The sequence below is a fragment of the Hetaerina americana genome, unplaced genomic scaffold, assembly GCF_022747635.1.
Source record: "Hetaerina americana unplaced genomic scaffold, ioHetAmer1.1.p SCAF_8, whole genome shotgun sequence".
Lineage (NCBI taxonomy): Eukaryota > Metazoa > Arthropoda > Insecta > Odonata > Calopterygidae > Hetaerina > Hetaerina americana.
Window position 1 is genome coordinate 15,578,405 of NW_027287427.1, and position 19,733 is coordinate 15,598,137.

The following is a 19,733-nucleotide window of genomic DNA, read 5'->3' on the forward strand; positions in this document are numbered from 1 at the left end:
CTCTGCCCTTCTGAAGTTATGATATACGCAAAATAACTAACTTAACTACTACCCTTTTCCATCATGTATTTTAAATTAAGAATATTTGTTCATTCGAATACGTTCTTAGACTCCAGTATTACACCGGTTCCGCCTAAAAACAAAGTGAAAATATTTTTGAGTATAGGTCCATCATGGCATTGAATAACCTTCATAAATCTGCGTCATTGTGATTAATTATGTGCTATTGAAAGAATGTGTACGTTATACAGTTTGCAAAAGATAATTGAACGTTGAACAAGAGACCAAACTGGTATGACCACACAAACAAACAATATTTTTCTACTTTTTTCCACATTTCTTGAGTTGGGTATCAATACGTTGACAGTATTGTTGTTGTTGAAGTAATCGTCCACAGTGATGTGGCTGCAGAGCGTTTTTGTAAATAAACGAGAAAAAAATTCTCCTAATTGCTGGTATTCTCATATGCTGGTGTTCATAATTACAATTTTAAATCAATTAGAATTTTGAGAAATATTTGTAGCCAATATGTCTCAAATACTTCGTCAATAGGAAAGACTAGAAAGTAGACTTATCGCAAATCATCACAATCTTACATGATTTTTGTTCTATATAATGTATATGGTCATCGAGGACATACATTTTATTAAATCATGTAGTTTAAAAAATTAAATTTACAGTTTTTCAGGAATATAAGTTAATTTTTATTTCAAATTTGATTTTTTTGACCAATTTCTCACATCTACGCTCATTATGAATTGCATAAACTGTTATTAAATCGTAGTTGCTGTTGCAACTTAGAATATTACATTTCTAACTCGAACTATGAAATATGGAAAGGTGGTGATCGTCATTATAAATAAGCTCCTCTTACTCCAATTACCTCTACCATTGGCCCATCATGATATACCTTGACTCATGTCTGAGGCTCTCATGTACTCAGAAACCATTAATTTATTCTATCTATATTGGAAGCGGATTAAGTTTGATATGTGCGATTTGTTTGAACTTTTAATAAAGTGCCACCAAGAAATTAAGGGTTTGGACCCAAAGAATGGTGTGGTTTACGAATCAAATTACGTTATGTATGTATACCAAATCATAACTCAGCTATTTGATTGATACAACTGGATTATATTGTAGTTATGATCAATTTCAAAGTTAAATGCAATTTATCTCTAATGAATGTTAGATTAGTTATCTAAGCATCTCGCTATGCTAAATTGATCTTTATTATTAACGGTCCGCATTGAAAAACTTCCGATGGTAGTTTAACCGGGACATCGCGTGAGAGCAAGTGGATACTTTGCCTGGCGATTTTTACGGTAATACATCTAATGGGGACTTGATTCCCTACCTCGCCTTCTCAGTAGATCTTCCCTCAAAACAAGAGCAACTAAATCTCCATGTATACGGTTTCGTCCAAATATCCTGGTGCTTTGCAAGGAGGCGAAATCCTCGTAATCGCATTTCACCTGGTGCGCTGTATCAACTGATTCGGTATGGATTCTCAAAATCATTCCTACTTCATACACTCGAAGTCGCGGGGGAGCGCCCGACTTTTGCAAAGAATGACGGAGACGTGATGGTAGCAGTGGAAGAAGCGCCATCAGACGCTCGGCATTAACCTACTTTAAAAAGGGCGTACAGCAGAGAGATTAAAGTCTTTTCCGAAGGACGGTATGCTTAACCGAGCGTGTCGTACCCCGAAGAGCGTGCGCTAGCTTTAGGGATCGGGTCTGTTAGCCCTCCCACCCCACCCCCACCTCAACCCCCTTTTATCTCCCCCTCACCCACTCCTCCCCTATGCTCTGCCTCCCACATCTCCCCTTAACACCCCACTCATCCCCTCAGCAGTGATCTTACTCCCGCGGAGAAAATGGAGCGCTTTTTCATTGCCTTGGGGGACATGGCGAAATATAAAGAGTCAACAAGGGGAGGTGCTTCTGTCTGAACGTAAGACGGCGATATCGCAGGAAAAATTTCTGTGCCTGGATTTTCAACGAATCAACAAAACATTTAGGCTTTCAGTGGGAAGTAATGTCAGAAAGTCAGTATCTTTTTCCATTTCATTCTGGGTAAATATTTTTTTCTACCTTATGATAAAGAATTCCGTCTACAAATTATGGATGATGTCAATAAGAAAATCAACCTGTGATAATTGATCACGGTTCGTTTTAACTGAAAGTTCCTCATCAACTGAAAGTAAGCTAGAAATCAAGCTTTGCTCAAGGTATTGGATGATGTTTGTAACTTTTCTGGTGCAGATAACTATTTCCAAACAGTAAACTAAACGAAATCATTCTTTCCTGTCACCTTTGTTTAGTATATTTTCTTCTGCCATGTGGGATAAGAGAGGATTTGTGAAGGTGTTGTTCAACCGTTTACTTGCTAGGGGACTCTATTATTCTTTACTATCACAAGCAAAAGTTATTGCTTAAGAGATTTTGTTAGAATAATTTATTTTTAAACGTGGGTTGACCGCCTCAGGAAGAAATATCAAAAATTCACAATAGAAGTCGATTACAAGTAACACTAATAAAGACATCTTTCTTTGTCTGGGTTTGAAAATTTTTTTCTCTACAGGAAAAAACTACTAAAATCCATGATAATATCTTAAATGCAAATTTAGAGGAACTTCGCATAATTAACGCTATTCGTTCATGTATAAAAAATCATTCGCTTCCACCCATTTTAAATAATTAATAAAATAATAAGAAAAAATTATATTTACTTAGAAATGTGATCACAATACTTCACATGTCTGTGTGTACCCTGAAGGTAAAGCATGGTAAAGACGTAATGACAAGAAAATGTAGTCAGCTCAGGTGTATAAAATTTAATATTCGAAACATTCAGGCCTTGATATAAACAACTTCATTTGTGTCTCAAAGTAAATATTTGCTTAAAATAGTAAACATAGTAATAGTTGCATACCTTTTTTAGTTCCATAAAGGTGGGGATGAAAAAAGGTTTATAACTTTGATAAAATCATTTCATTTGATCATGTTTGGTACCCGTATATCCCAATAGCGAGCCAAATTTGTGTCTATTGTTATATATATAGTTTGTTTAAAGTCCTGTGTAAAGGCCAATAAGGACTGTTTTCGGATTATTATTAGGTACTCGACCGGTTAAGGTAGGTTTCGGATAGATACAACGAGCTAATAAATATTTTGTGACTCATGACAAAACATAATCTAGACCTACTCTACAATAAGGCCTTCTTCATGTCAGTGTACTTACTTTTACCCTTCATCCCGTCCAACATTTTTATCCTATTCCTGCCCTTTTCTCGTTTGACCAACATTCTACCCTCTATTACAGTCTTTAACAATCCACTGCCGATCAATAAGCCCACCATCCATTTTTCCTGCCTCATTATTTCCTTCAACAATTCCCTCTCCTTTTCTACCATGCCTAGTACTTCCTAATTTGTTTTATTTCGGTCCATTACGCCTTCTCCATCCTTCTCCACACCCACATTTCTAAAGCCTCCAATCCACTTCTACCCTCCTGCTTTATAGACATGTATGTATCCGCGAATAAATGAATCATATACACAGGTGGTATAAATGATTAAATTTAAAGAATAATCGATTTATGTGTATGTTGACATTGCTTAACGGTTTCCCTGTTTTTTTTCCATTTCAGCGCCGGAGACGCAGTGTCTGCGAGAGTCTGCTCGTCCTCGGTGGCTCGTTGGCTGTCATTCTCCACCTTCGACTGGCCGTGGTGACGGGGGGGATATCCTCGGCGGCCCCGCGATTCGCTGCCGCCGACAACCCCGCCGCCGCCCCCTCATCCGGTACCCTCACCCGCCTCCTCACCTTCCTCTTCCTCCCGGCTTTCAACTTCGGCCTCCTCCTCCTTCCGAGGCGGTTGTCCTTCGATTGGTCGATGGACGCGGTCCCCAGGCTCTCTTCCCTCGGAGACCCAAGGAACGTCGCCTCGCTCCTGTTCTACGCTGCCCTGCTGAGGCTCGCCGTAAGGTCTGTCTCTCGGCTGGCACGGCCGAGGCACTGCCCTTCGCAGAGGGTGACGCGACCCTATCGTAGGCCTCCCAGGACCCATCGTGTCGGTCACAGGTCGACACAGGCGAACGGATCGCTGTCGCTGACGTCTTCGCCCTGTCTGACCTGCAAAGGCGGCTCTCTCAACTACCATCAGCGTTGCCACAGCAACAACAACCACCTCATCCCGAACGGGACAAAACACCTCTCGTCGCAGACATTGCCCTCCGGCCCGGACTCGGCTCCGTGCTACACCTGTTGTTGTCCGTTGTTGGTTCAGGGTACGAGGAGGCTTAGGAGGAGTACACCCGTGTGCCTTGGATCCCAGGACCACCACGCACCTCCTGCGTACCACCACGGTGTCTCCCTTTCTTTGGGATCGCCCGAACTAATTCTTATCTCCCTCGCGCTGCTGGCCTTGCCTTTTATCCCAGCGTCCAACTTGTTCTTCCACGTTGGCTTTGTGGTGGCGGAGAGGGTTTTATATCTCCCGTCGGCGGGCTACTGCATGCTAGTGGCCATAGGCGCTAGGGCAGTGTACAGTCGCTTTGTGAGAACTCGCTTCATGCAAGGTGTACTTGTGTGTGGCTTAGTGGTGCTAATGGTGACAATGGGTGCACGAACGGTGAAGAGAAATAGGGACTGGCATGACGAAGAGGCTCTTTACAAGTCTGGGATAACAGTTAACCCACCAAAAGGTGAGTCCATTTGATAAGTTTGCGTGCTTTTTCTTTTCTCAATTAAACAATTCACAAATTCCAATTTCCTTTTTCCACAGAATATTTATGTATTTGGATATTTTTTATCGTCAGGTTAACTTCCATAAATTTATTCTCTATTGAAACAGTTTAATCATACCTTATGTGCTAATAGTCTGGTGAGACGAGGCCATTGCTTATCAAGATAAGCACTCGTGGCAATAGATGAATTAGCTGCCTAATATATGGAATTATATTGGATTCCTTTTCATCTTCATTGAGAATAAAACAGCGATTCTGGGAAATTTATTTTTCACAATACCTTTCCTTCGCTGATTTGAAACCTTTGGGTAGAATATTTGGAGAATAATGGAAAAAATAAGGCATCATCATAAGGTCGATTAATTAAAAATAGCAATTTTCCACAAAAATAAAATTTAATGCGACCGGTTTCAGTGTTACTACATCATCATCAGGTCCACCATATCACGCCTGAAACGTCTCTTGTTATCAAAGGTCGAAGTTAAATAATGATGTTAATAGAGATTAAGTTGCGTAGTCAAATTCGAAATAGAAATAAAAGTTGGGTGCAGGAGGTATTGAGTGATAGTGTGATTGTGAAGGTCGTATTAGAAGGCTTGTATTGATTATGTGGCTAAGAGGAAGTAACAGCACCGCCTATCCTATTCCATCCTTATTCTCACACCATACGAGGGTAATCCCAAAAATACCCGTCCCAACAAAGAAAACACAAAAAAATTGGAAAAAATGTATTTATTTTTCAACATAATCTCCTTTCAGCTCTGTTTACTTTTCACAGCGATGTTCAATAAGTTCGATACCCTTTTTATAGCAAGAAATGTGTTGCTCCTCACAATAGCCATTAACTGCCGACATCACTTCTTCACGGTTGTAAATTCTTTGACCATCGAGCCGTTTTTTCAAGTTTGCGAACAGAAAATAATCCGAGGGGGCTAAGTCTGGTGAATTGGGGGCATGAGGTATCAATTCAAACTTTGATTCATGAATTTGGGCCGTTGCAATAACGGATCTGTGAGTTGGTGTATTGTCTCGATGAAACAACACTTTCTTCTTAGCCAAATGCGGCCGCTTTTGCTTGATTTCTTCCCTCAAGCATTGCGATAAGTTCGCATAATACTCGCCGTTGATAGTTTTTCCTTTTTCAAGATAGCAAATGAAAATTATCCCACGCATTCCAAAATAACCGACGCCATGACCTTGCCTGTAGATGAAACGGTTTTCGCCTTCTTTGGCGGAGGTTCTCCCTTTTTAATCCGTTTTTTAGATTGTTCTTTTGTCTCGGGTGTAATGTAGTGCACCCATGTTTCATCCATAGTTATGAATCGGCGTAAAACCTCTGATTGTTGCCGTGAAACTTGGCTAAGCACTCAATTGAAACATTTTCACGACACTGGTTTTGCTCGAGTATGAGCAAACGCGGCACCAAACTTGCACACTGCTTTCTGATATCCAAAATACCAGTGAATATGCTAGTTACCACGCTTTTTAAAATGCCTCCTATGTCTGCTAGCTCGCGCACTTTCAGTTGACGATCATCAGTATCACTTTGTGGATTATCTTCACCGTTTCTGGAGTCGTCACCTCATTTGGTCGACCAATGCGATGCTTGTCTTGACAGCTTGTACGACCTCGTTTAAACTCTGATACCCATTATTTTTCGGTTGTAAACGAAGGAGCAGACTCACCCAGAGTAGAATCCAGTTGAGCTTTTATATTGGTTGGGCTGAGGCCTTTCAAATAAAAGTATTGTATCACATAACGATGGCCGATTTCCTCCTTTTTCACAAATTCACTGAAAACATTTACTATTGATGGCTGCCAAACAACTATTAAGCAACGTGACGTCTTCAAACTTAAAACATATGCTTTATGGATTACTTACTTTCTAATGCAGTGATATTTTTCGCACGAATACCGCAATCTCTAGTTCAGGCAGGGTACTTCTGGACCTTCCTTTATCTTACATGCATTTGAGGAAAAAAGCTCACAAGCAAATACATCAAGAAAATATTATGGGCAAGAGAACTGTACCCATTAGAAAGTAATTAATTGTTGTTATGTATTGTAGAAAACGTACTTTTTTAAGTAGTTAGCCAATGATCATGACCTCGATGTTAATATACCATTTACTTTTTGAATATGACGTCTTATACTTGACTTATTATCACGTAACGAAAGTTGCAATTGTTTTCCTCTTGGGAAAGATGATTCCGGTGGTTGTATTTCAAGTTATTGTGATAATAAGTGCGTGGGAGCATTGTAATGCAAACAGAAACTTAAAATTTGCTCTCTTAGATTAATATTTCTGACCAACAACAGATTGTTAAATTTGAAAAGCGGAATAAATAATTGCAATAGAGAAAAATTAGATTCTCTCCAACATGGGTTAATTTTGATTTTATTTCTAAATTTTCAAAGTAATCAAATACTCATTGAAAGTGACTTCACGATAAGGCCAATTCTTTGCTCATGTAGTGTAACAATGGCAGATATTTAGTTGGGCCATATTTTAATGATCCAATAAAACATATACGCGAATGATTGCTTTCTGAAAAGGAAGTTAAACCTCAAGTCTCCTTTCTCTGCTCAATAGTGCCAATAAACATTTCATGGAATAGGAGGGTGGTTTTATGGATATTGGTCATATAAAGTCCATGAGAATGTGGAACATGTAAAAACATATCTTCCGTTCTAAGGGGTGATATGGCCGATGTTTATTTCAGCGAGCCACTTTGCTCGGCTATTGATAAGGGAAGTTAATTTTCGGGCCATTTGAGAAGTGGCCGTTAGGCAAAAAAACTCATCCCGCCCAAAGCCGTCTCTCCTCTCAGTTCACTTTCGACGTGTTTACTAACCCGTTAGACGGACTAGACCCCTCTCACTTCATTTCTTCATCCAGCGCCACCCCGACCCTACTTCTTACCCTGCCGACTTCTTTCAGCTGTCCCTGGCCCATTTCCCCATCCTCCGCAAATTCTCTCGCAGTGAACGACCTTCCCCCTTGCGCTATCAAAGAAAAAAAGAGTTCTTATCAGCGTACTTTGTCCATAGCAAACTGTTTTGCTATCAAAGGGTACGAAGTAAGGTCCGTGGAGGTGGGTTGGTTAGGGATTTTTCAGGACATGATTTCCGATAGCGTAAGGCCAAACTTTCGCTTCTCGTGACCACCAGTCTGTTACTCCTCCCTCCCCCCTCTCTCTCTCTCCATCAGCCCTCTCTCCCTCTAAACCCCAGACCACCCCCTCTCTTCTCTCTCACATCCCCTACCTTAACTCACCCGCAGTTTTCACCCCAACCCCAAAGCCCTCTCGTCCGCACACCCCGACAAAGCAATTCAGATAAGGATATCGACCAGGCTTTAAAAACTCGCCCTATCTTTCCGTCTCCTGGAAAGAAATATTTGGAGACCTGGGGAAAATGTGGAGGAGGGTATCTGGGGAAGGGGCGAAGGGTAAGAGAAATGGGCTAAAAGGACGGACAAGGAGTTTTTGAGGCAAAAATACGTTACGGAGGAATAAAATATATAGCGAGCCGAACAGAAAGGCATGCGTTCGGGTTTTATGAATTATGATTTTCCGGTGGAGCTGTAAATATTTAAGTTCTGGAAGAAGTTTTTGCATGTAACAGAGGCGCTTTTTCCGGATTTGGACGTTGGTCAGGATTTTTAAAGTGACCCACCTAATGTCAGGTACATTAGAGCTATTGAATGTAAGCTCGTTTCCTTCAAATTGAAAGGCAAAGGCATTACTAAACATGGAAGAGCCAAAAGTAATCACATATGAAATTTATTTAAAGTAAGTGGTTTCATTGGTTATGTGGTGCCTGTTAAAAGATAGAATAGTTTAGCATTTTTCACTCTTCGTACTTAAATTGCTTGTATGATTGAAAATCAAATTCAGGAGTCATGGGTTATGCAGATTGTTATTTGATATGCCTTAGTAAATATTAAAACATTAAAATCTATACAAAATATAAGCATTCTTTAGTTTATGCTTTACTCTTCTTTCAGGCTGAATAATTCTTGATCTGCGGGAATTGGTCTGTCAGTCCCAACGTAAGCTTTATCGAAACATAAGTAATCGCTCATGGAAAATATCTTGGGTGATACTCGGACAACCAAGTATACATATTTATATTAATTTGCGATATTTTATTCAGTCCTAGATGAAAAAGATGGCGGAGTACATAGGTAATTTTAATGAAATATTCATTCCAAGTGCAACATATAATTTGTGTGAACGACGATCAAATTTAAAGTATGTATTTCATATTATTTATTATTTTAGAATTACGTTGTAATTATGCGACCTGGAACATTTTTCTGATGGCAACGGTCAAGTGTGGTCAAAGATAACTCTTACAACGAAAAATACATACATACACGCACAAGAAAAACAGATAGGAGACAGTGTATATACCAATGTTTTTCCGCCTAGGTATTAGTTTTTAATTTAAACCATTATGTGTACTGTGCTGTGTATAATTCTTTAGGAAGACCTGAATACTTATTGTGGCGAAAATTACTCTCTCCAGACTTGAAATCCTTACACTCGGGCTGTAAAAGACCTCATGAAATCTTAATATTTCAATATGAATGCATGCATATCACTCACTATTTGTTCCTCTAATGTTTGTTTTGAGAAATCGGTTCCGATCCGTCGGATACCCAACTTCTTTTGCCTCATCAGGACGGGGAAGAAAACATATTAACCTTAATTCAGCGAAATTAAAGATGAGTCCCTAATGACATAGGTCTTTACCTCCTTTCGTTTCACCGCCTTTCCCGCTCCTCTGATTATTACATTCCTGCCTCATCCCTCCTCTCCATACCTTGGAATTTTCATCTGTATTTATTCACTTTGTCTGTAATTTCAAATATACTCTATCTATTCATTTTGACCTAATTATTATTTTTCGCGATTTTTTTTCCTCCGTATTTATTAACCCCTCCCATCACTGCCATTTCTCTGCCCCGTTCTCTTTCCCTCTATTTAGCTGGAAGCAATGCACGGGAGGTGGCGAAAACTTTTTTGATGAACCGATGAATAATTCATCGAAGGAAAGGCTCCGTTAGCTGTCCCCCGCAAAAACCCACCTCCCTCCTCCCCTTTCGTCCTGTCCGCACCCTGCCTGCCCCGCACCCCTCGCACATGCCGCCCCCATCGCTCCCCATCCTCGCTCTGATACCCGTTCCCTCCCACCACGGGGCGTCTCTTCCCACACCTTGAAGCCTCCCCCCCCTTCCCATCAACTCCTCCGTTATCTTCATCATCCCCGCCAAACCCTGGGACTACCTTAGGAACTCCCAAACCAATCAGGAGTACCTCATGTCCCCAAGTCCTCATATTAGCCTCGTTTTATTGCTGCGGGCTTGACGTAATTGCTTTAACTTCACATTTCGCCTGATTTTTCTCCTATTTTTTTTCATTCTATGCTAAGGGACTGATAAAAAAATAAAAATACATTTAATCTTGATTAAATATTCCCATTCTTTTTTTTAAAAAGGAATCTTTACTCTTCCCATTTATTAAATATATGAATTCATACATACATATGTATACGTGTGTGTAAGTGTTCATTTATTTTGCGAGCAATTCCCCCCTTCGTTGGTTACGGCTGTCAGTGGCAGTGACGGAATGATCCGCTTGGAACGAGGGGTGCCTGGGTCTTTTATTTTGGGCTTGATGGTGCAAATCGTTTTCGAGCCGCCCCTGCTTTTATTTACAAATGACGCCTCGATTGCCTCGCTACTTTATGTGACAGAGTGACAGGTGCAGATTTATCTCTTTTCCCTGCCCTCCTCCACCTCAAACCTTCCTCACCCCGCACTCCTCCCTCTTATTTCGTTTCGGGGGTATGCGCGGATAATTTCCGGAGAACCCTTTAGCGCAATAAAAGAAGAGAGGGGTTACTTTATTTTAATAAACCCGGATCAAAATTCCTCTGGGTTTAAAAGTGAACCAAATTTAAGGAGCTGAGAAACAAATACATTAAATAATTCCTCAGTTTGGTGCGCAGTGAACAAATTTCCTCGGTCAAGGGCCAATTTTCATCATTACCTTTCTTTTTTAATGTAGCTGCGTTATTGGCCTAATTTTTCCCAAAATAATTTATAATTGACTTTATTTAGTTACGTTAGAATGGCAATGGTAAAATGAGCTTTTAATAAAATATATAATGAATACATTAATTAATGTTATAAAGAAATTTTAGTGGCATTCCTTACTCTTTTAGCGCACGAAACTACAGGGTAAATATTATGGATTTTCCCAGAATATTTCCTATGAGTCCTCATGAGATTTATACATTTTTCCTATTGTACAATGACTCTATTTATACAGTAAAATCAAAACTTTTGCGTTTCGATCGTGATTTTTTGAAAAAGTGTTATTGAATAACATGTAGGGTTAAAGAAATTTTAGTACTACCTTTTCTTGTTACTTTTTTATTTTTACCCTGGATTATTTATCTATTTTCTACATAAATATAGATATTCCAGATATCCAGTCACCAGCTGAAAAAAACTCTGACGGAAATATTTCTGAACTTGTGATTTCGGCCTATTCGATAGCCGATGTTATGACGTGATTTCTCTCCTCCAGAGGCGACGTTGAGCAATCCACAAGGTAATTTTAGCGCTCGTGACTTCGCATCATCAATCACTTCCGCTGAGCCGAAAACCTCAGGATAACCGTGGCGGGAGCAATCTTCCTACGGCCAACTTCTCTTCCGGAATAACTTTCGCAGTTATTGGGCAATAAAAAACGTGAATTAAAATATCCCATTACGCATGCATAAGTGGGCCCTTTTCGACTTCTCCACGCCCATTCTCCCAAAACCGCATACGATTCCTCCACTCATCCCCACGCCGGGAGTTTTTTAAAAATCCCCTCCACTTTTTCCTCGCTTTTTTCTGTGCAAATACATTTATAATTATGTGTGTGTATATGTATTTATATATGTTTATGCACATATATGTATGTATATATGTTTATATGTGTATGTGTGTGTGTGTATATATATATATATATATATATATATATATATATATATATATATATAATATGTGTGTGTGTGTATATAAACACTTATATAGTTTGATATTTTATTTTTTCACGCGAGGAGACCACTTGAAACCTTTTCAACGGCCCCGGCCTTGTCGCTCCAACAGGTCTTCTTCCCTCCCTAAGTCTCAAGCCCTCTTCAGCTCCCAGCTCGCCCTTTTTGCTGCTTCGTTTTGCTCTCCCAAGGCATCGCTACACGCCCAAGGCCTTTTCCATAACCGTGAGCAGGAAGAGGATGCAGATTTGTACTCCTACGCCCGTGTATTTGTCAGTGTGTGAGATCTCTCCAGTATCGTTTGCATACTCTTAAAAAGGTATGCGAGAAATAAAGCGGCAGGGAACGTCGTCGCTCAAACGGAACGTCCCCCCCCCCCTTAGACCCCATGTGTCGTTTCGTCTCCCCCTCCTCCCTCCCATCCCCACCCCCCCGCACCGCCGGTATTACGTCACCACGCCGTCGTTCCTCCGGGCGGAACGCCGGCGTCCTAAGTTCGCACTATTTGCTCTACCGTTCCCGTAATTTCCCTCGTCTTGAAGTAGGATAAATAAAAAGCAGGTGCTCGGTAGAGTGCACCAAAAATGGCGATGGCGCTCTTTACGGTCATGAATAGTAAAGCATTGGGAGTACGACGGTGGGTCGTTACTGACGCACTTGACTCAATCGTTGTGTTTCACTCGACGAAATGCGAGTGCCCGTCGCGCGGAACGTCGTCTAATTCCGTCGAGGGCCGCCGTGCTTAACTGTCGCTGGCGCTTTAATCTACTTTTATTCATGCTCCCGTCGAAATCTTTCATTCCTTTTCTGCAATTAAATTTGCTCCCCCGTCCATCCCCCTCCCACTATCGTCCGTTTGATTTTTGCTCGTGTAAAACTCGCAGGGAATTCTCGCTTTATGCCATTTTATTAATGAGGCGAGGCGTTGCTACCGTGGCCATGCTTGGTGCTTCGAAACCGTCGAGCTTGAAGGCTTACAGCTATGGATTCATACTGCATGGGAAGGCTAAAAAAATTTTTCTGCGTCATAACTGTGTTATAAATGTTACACATGAACGTAGAGTGTTCTAAAGTAATGCTAAGCACAGGTTCTCTTGAAATGAACTAGCAGTGCTGCATAAAAACGTGATTTTGGTCAAAATATTTCAAATGGCGTAACTCTTTTGTTAGCTCAATGTAAAAAAAGAGAGAAATATTAGTTTTCTTCCCAGAGTAATTAACTTTGGCCGGTATTAGATATTACTTCACTGTGAAAACGTAGCCCTTAGAATGGCTTCAATTAATTCTCTTCACATAACAGTCCATTATAATACCGTAATGAGATACAGTAAATATCAACCAAAAAAGTTGGATTAATGCTTTTATGGGTAATTAGGCCGGGCATGTTGCCACCAGCCGGCACAGGTTTTTTGTGCATCAAGCTTCGCATCGTTTGAGCAACTAGTTATATGTTTGTTGAATGACCTTTAAAGACGTACAAAGTGAAGAAATTTATTTATTTATAAGATCACTTTCGATTATTAATTCTTTATCAAACCAGCTATATCTGTCCACAAACTTTGGTAATAATTTATTGTTGGCATATGTAATGCTAATTCAATAGGTATGCGTAATACGAGCTCATGCTTCGTGTTTTTTGGCATATTTTATATTTTCAGGCTCTTCACGGTATCGATTCACTCAATAAAAAAGGATGGGAAAAATGATTAGATGATTTAGAAATATATCATTTCAGATCCTATGGCATCGAATCATTATTTTTATACATTAGTGCAGTTGGTCGAGTCTGATTCATCTACATAACATCTACATAATACCCCGCAAGCCGCCGCAAGGGCGTGTGGCGGGGGGTGTTAGATCACCAACCGTAAAAAGGAAAAATACCACGTGCAAAAAAACAACACGGAAAATTACACCAACAGCAGCGCGCACACTCATGCAAAAATCCTTTCATCCAATACTCATGCAAACACATACTATATACCGCAAAACAACTTAAAAAACTGCACCCCGTGATGCAGCACGAAAGCCATCCTACAACACGGAAGCCAGGACACAACAAGCAAGAAATTGAAACATCACTACCACATGAAAATGCACCACGAAACACTCTACCCCCAAAGAGTCTGTAAAAGGCGACCCAACGTTGCAGGTAGCAGGAATTTCCCCCCGCGGAGAGGGACGAGGGATTGAAAGGAAAGAGCCTTAAAAATAGATGAACGGAACACGAATGAGGTCATTCGGAAAGAATGGGTTATTATAGCAAAACACATAAGGTTAGTGGAAGAGCATGCATTTAAATACAACTAATTATTTTTTAGACGCTGAGGGTGGCAAGTGGAATTTTTGCTATCTATAAACCCTGGAGTTGCTATCCCGTATTGTCCGTGGGAAGAAGGAGTCCTTGAGTCGGCTAGTTCTGGCATCTATTTCCCGAATTTTATATGCATGATCCAAGCGACCAATGTATGTAGGAGTACGAATAATTTGCGAGACCTCGGTGCTGAAACATGCGGATCTAAATTTATTTAATAATTTCAATCTTGCATTGAATCGTCTTTCAGCCAATGATTCCCACCCCAAATCCATGAGCATTTCGGTGACGCTTTGCGTTTTATCGTAGGAATTTGTCTTGCTTGAATGATAATAATTATGATTTTGTGTAAATTTTGATTAAAAACTGTAATTGTATTGAATATATCGACAAAAAAGATGGTGTTTAGAAAAATTGTACATAAATATACTACCAAACGCACCTACGGTCATTTTTGTTTTTCAACGATGTATACTAGTAGTGCATTCCTTAAGATCGCCAATGCATTTCGACTTACATGACCTACATTATTAACACAACTACCGTTTTAGTGTATGAGGGCGAATGGAGGGTGTTCACATAACCGATTGTGTCATCGTTTACGCATAGCTATCTCCCACCAAAGTTAGCAATTATTTGACATTATTTTTTAACACCTCATTTATATCCTTTGTTGTATATGGTGGTGAAAATAATATCGCCTTTTAATTGTAAATATAAACGTCTAATATAAAAAATAGTGGATATGGTAAATATGTGAACTCAAGGAAAAACCCTTTTTACAACTCTTTCAAAAAACTATGCATGAATGTACCCTTCCACATTAACCGTAACCGTTGCTCTTTCCTAAACCTCGTCCCCGTTCCAGTCCGCTTACGTTATATGTGCATTAGTAAATTTAGATTTTTTGCATGTTCCGTATTTTTTCCTGAGGTGATTTTTAAAAAATGTAGACCTTAGAGAATATTGCTCTCCCCCTTGCTGCCTTCATCGAGCCAATTTCGTTGTCATTCACTCGCATCTGCTGGTAATCGAATAAGCCTGGAAATGAGGAAGAAAATGTTGAAGGATATTAGGACTGGGTCTTCCAATTTTCTCCCATCACTCGCATTGACGGCTGACAATTCCCCTCTCTCTCTGACGTTTGGGAGGGTAGCTTGAAACTCGAATGCAATCTTGGGTACAGACTCACATCCGAGACAATATGTAAAGAAAGAATAGTGTTTACCCTCTCCCGCGAACAAATGTCTAGTAATTGTGTAAGGGAGAGAACACCCCTTCAATGGTGATCAATTATTTCGTGGTTATGAAATTTGATCAATATTTCTCCAATAAATTTGCAAAACTACATTTTGTACATATTTTTATTTGTGGCCATACATATCTCGTATGCTGTCAATGATATTTGGATAAAAAAACCAATTGGAAAATGGAGTTTTTTATGAATTACCAGTGATTCATATTTTAGCACTGTATTAAATATTGTACGGTTTTCGGCGTAGAAGCTTTGAAAACACATTTTTAAACCTTCACTCGAGTTGCTATCAAGGTCATCTTTAATATTTAATATCCATGTTGAGGATTCTTCAGATGAATAAAAGTAAGCTAAGGAATATTCGATTTAAAGAGGAATATGATGGCATTATAATAGCCGGTTAAAGTGCTTTAAGAGTGAAGTTATGTCACAGATTTTATCAGAAAATCGATCAACTGTAGGTATCCGTGCGGGCATGATGGATTTATTTAAAATTACGCTGAAAAACTAGGTTTGAAGAATGAAAACTAGTCTTTAACCTATTTCCACAGCTACATAATATTTTGATAATTTTAGTGAAATGAGAAATTGATTAGATGAATTATATTTGGGTGATCATTCGAAATTAGCCATTAAGAAGTGATACGTTTCTTGGATGAAGTTAATACTCTTATGAGTTTGTCAAATAGGTATTTTTACTAGAATTATTAACATAGCTACCCTCAAGAAACGATAAAGTATGTAATATTTGCTAAAAAGGTACTTTTATAATGATTTTAGTGGCATATTGACTCTTGGCAAATTAGATTTTTAATATAGCTATTTGTGGATTTTCCTGTGCAAGAAGTAATTACCGTTTTACGTTCCCTTTGACAGGTAAAGGCTTTAACTATGATTGTAAAATATGTTTTGTAATTGTAATTTATAATTGGCTCTTCGTATTGGATATAGATATTATTTTACCTTCTTGTTCTATGAGACCATGCTGGAAAATTTCAGTCTAATTATTATTCTGCGGTTAGCGGAAATATTATAAAACCATAAGAAGTACATTAAATGTACTAAAAAATGTACTAAAGGGTAATTTCATAAATGGTTATTCCCTTGCTCTATGGCTGATAAGAGGTTTACCTATATTGGTTTTGCCTGTAGAAGGTTTGATTTAGCAACCTTTTATTCAAGAACCAGTAACAATTTATCATCCTTCCAATTTTATTTCTCAGTGATATAAAATTTTTGTTTCGCTGTTCGTCTCGAGATAGGCACATGGTTATAATAACCTCTGGTGCCATTTTCATTTATAATAAAGTAATATTGGTACTAATGACTGACAAATAAACAGATATTGGTATTGGAAACCCTATAAATAATGAAGTTTATTTGAGGCATTGCATTTAGTTTTTTAAATGGCTCAATAAAAACAAGGGTTATGGAATTATGATTCAATATAGGATAAATAAATTCTACAAAACGGTAAAATGAACAAATTTCTAACGGGCAGAACTGGAAGGGTTAACGCTTGACAGATCGAATAAGTGTAAATACGTAGGATATTTCTATCTCTTCCTGCCGGAGAAGTGGGCTATATGGCTGCTTTCCCACGAGACATTACAACTAAAACATACAGGGCCAAAAATATGACCATCTTAACTTTTCCAATTATGTACTCCTTGTACTGTACTATTCTATATCTTTAGTATTAACAGAAACATTATTGCCATATTATTGTATTAGTTAATGAAGAGGCAGGTGATCCTCCACTTTAGTTACGTCGCATTTGGAATGCGTGGTAATCATTTGAAAGCAATGGGAAATAAATGCATTCCAGCAATTTTTAAAATGTTTAAAGAGTGTATGAAAATTGTTTTCAAATTAACTGCAAGAAAGGGGGTAAACACGACGACATTAAGGAGGGATTTTGGTGGAATTAGGCTGAGAGCCCCTTGATCTATCAAGAGGTCAGTTAAGACGGGCCGGTACATGATACATGAATTTTTTCACGACACCGAATCATATTGTTACATTAGATCACAAATATAAAATTCTCAGAGAAAGACACCGTCACCGACAGATTCAAGTACTCGTTCGTTCCTCACACGGAAAGCAGTCATAGTAAAATCTAGCCAAAGAATTAAGCTATATTTACATAAAGATAAATATTCAATTATTTATTTATTTATTACATTGCGTGACTTTTTACATGAGGTTATATATATATATATATATATATATATATATATATATATATATATATACATATATATATATATATATACATATATATATATATATATATATATATATATACATATATATATACATATATATATATATATATATATATATATATATATATATATATACCCTTCTTGAACTAATATTTGTCGGTGTATAGCTGTGTTGATCTAACACTCCTCAGCCAAATTCCCCTTTTGCGACCTATAGGATGTTTTTTGTGTAAATATAGATTTGAGAAACTGCCAGGTCGGATGACTTTGAGTGTACACATTCCAATCAATAAAGGTAAAGGTAATGTTGATGTTGAATGCTTCTTAGGCGTAAGATGAGGCAGTAGAGAACTGAAAATGGTGATAGAAATAGACATGATAGAACATATGGTATGAGAATTTATATACTTTGAGACGAACGAGGACTTCTAGAATATGCAACGATAAAGTCGTCTTATTTGTAAATGTTTTTATACGGAGGTCCGATTATTGTATCATGGGTCACTCGTTACTAAACATAATTTTGTTTTAATTTTCCCTTTTTGAGATAAAAAATACATTTACTTATATATTATAATATTATTTATTTGAATAAATATCGTCTTTTGATTACGATTTGTTAGATTTTTTAACTTAAATTAGATTTCTGAAAATCATTTTGTCTTTATTTACCCTAAGGAAGTTAGAAAAAAGCTTTACCGTGTTGCTCTATAAGCCAAATCTACCGTGTATTACCATATGTACCGTTGATCTCAGTTAAGCGACGCAAATAGTTTTGCAATACGACGACTGAAATTGAAATTCTAAAGGGAAAATTGTCACTCACGTGCAAAAAATTTTACCGCAAGCACAGAACTAAATCACATTTTTGGGAACCACTTATGTTCTGAGATCCGCAGAGAACGGCAAAAACCATGCGAACAGCAAAGAGACTGTGGAGGACGATATAATTGGCATAAAATTCCTCCTGGGTGTTTGCTTTTTGAGGCTTGAGCCCCCTTGTCGTGTACATACCATCCGCTTGAAAGCAGAGCTGTCTTAATTTTTTTTTTCAATTCCCCACTCTCATTACCCCTCTCTGTGATACTAGAGGAGAGACAACATCTCGCGGGCGTATTCGTAAGGAGCCCGGAGTAGAGGGTCTGTTGGTCGGGATGGGGAAGGGAGGGGAGCGAAAAGCCGGGAGACGCAGGCCTCGGGAGAGTGGCAAGAAAAAGCGAGGTTGGGAGAGTTTGGAAATGATTAAAAATGTATTGTTTACACAGCCGTTCCCCAACTACCTCTACCCCCTACACCATTCTGTTTGAAGGTTGCAGCGGCGCAGTGAGCATAAATGTGAGGTGAAGATGAGAGGGTGTGTCATAAGGGTTTGTTTAAGGGATCCGGACGGCTTTTCCGAGCTGTCGAAAAGACAGAGGTAATGAAGGAGCCGAAGGAAGGAACGACGCCATACAAAAGCGAACGAAGTTGACTCATACCTTTTTTTTTAACTTAATTCTTTTCTTTTCCAAAATTACCACTGGACTTGTCCATTTCTCTGCGCTGTATTGTTAGAAATTAAAGATTCTACGCGTATGCTGTAGACAAATAAGTGACCTCGACTTTAATATGAGGGCCTAGTTCCTTTCATAAGGCGGTATCTCTCTTATGTAGATGTACAAAATGGCCCTTATTTCAATTATATTTAATCTAGTATTTGGAATTTGTCAGAATTATATTTTAATTGCTAAATGAATATGGTGAAAAGAAATTGCACCAAAATACGTCCTATTATCATCTTGGGTTTATATAGTATACCCGTATATTAGATGTATTCAGGCTTAGATTTGTGGAAATCGCGTATCACTGAGGTAAAAATATGTATTGTATTTACAACTGTACAATATTGTAAAAAGATACATTTTTGTTTTTTTTACTTAGTTGAATACTCATCTGTAATAAATAATGACAAACTCCATTAACTTCTTTTTCTGCTAATGAACTCTTATCGAAACCAAACTTCTGTGAGTTTCTTGAAATTTTTCTCTTAGTTTTAGTGATTGTCAAAATGGACCAATCAATATATTAATATTTACACTATATCGAAAGTTTTAATTGTTTTTATTTTTAGATCCACAGTAAAAT

The 19,733-nt window shown here is 38.5% G+C and overlaps 1 protein-coding gene across 1 annotated transcript in view; it reads left to right on the plus strand.

Annotated features, from left to right (window-relative positions):
- Positions 1 to 3,798: 3,798 nt before the first annotated feature.
- The window catches only part of LOC139698055 (protein O-mannosyl-transferase TMTC2-like), a 477,430-nt gene continuing 461,495 nt past the window's right edge, over positions 3,799 to 19,733 (plus strand). Inside the window, exon 1 of the mRNA XM_071596920.1 lies at positions 3,799 to 4,711. Within this exon, the coding sequence (XP_071453021.1) occupies positions 3,901 to 4,711 (811 nt within the window). The 5' untranslated portion in view covers positions 3,799 to 3,900. The remainder of the gene's footprint in view (positions 4,712 to 19,733) is intronic.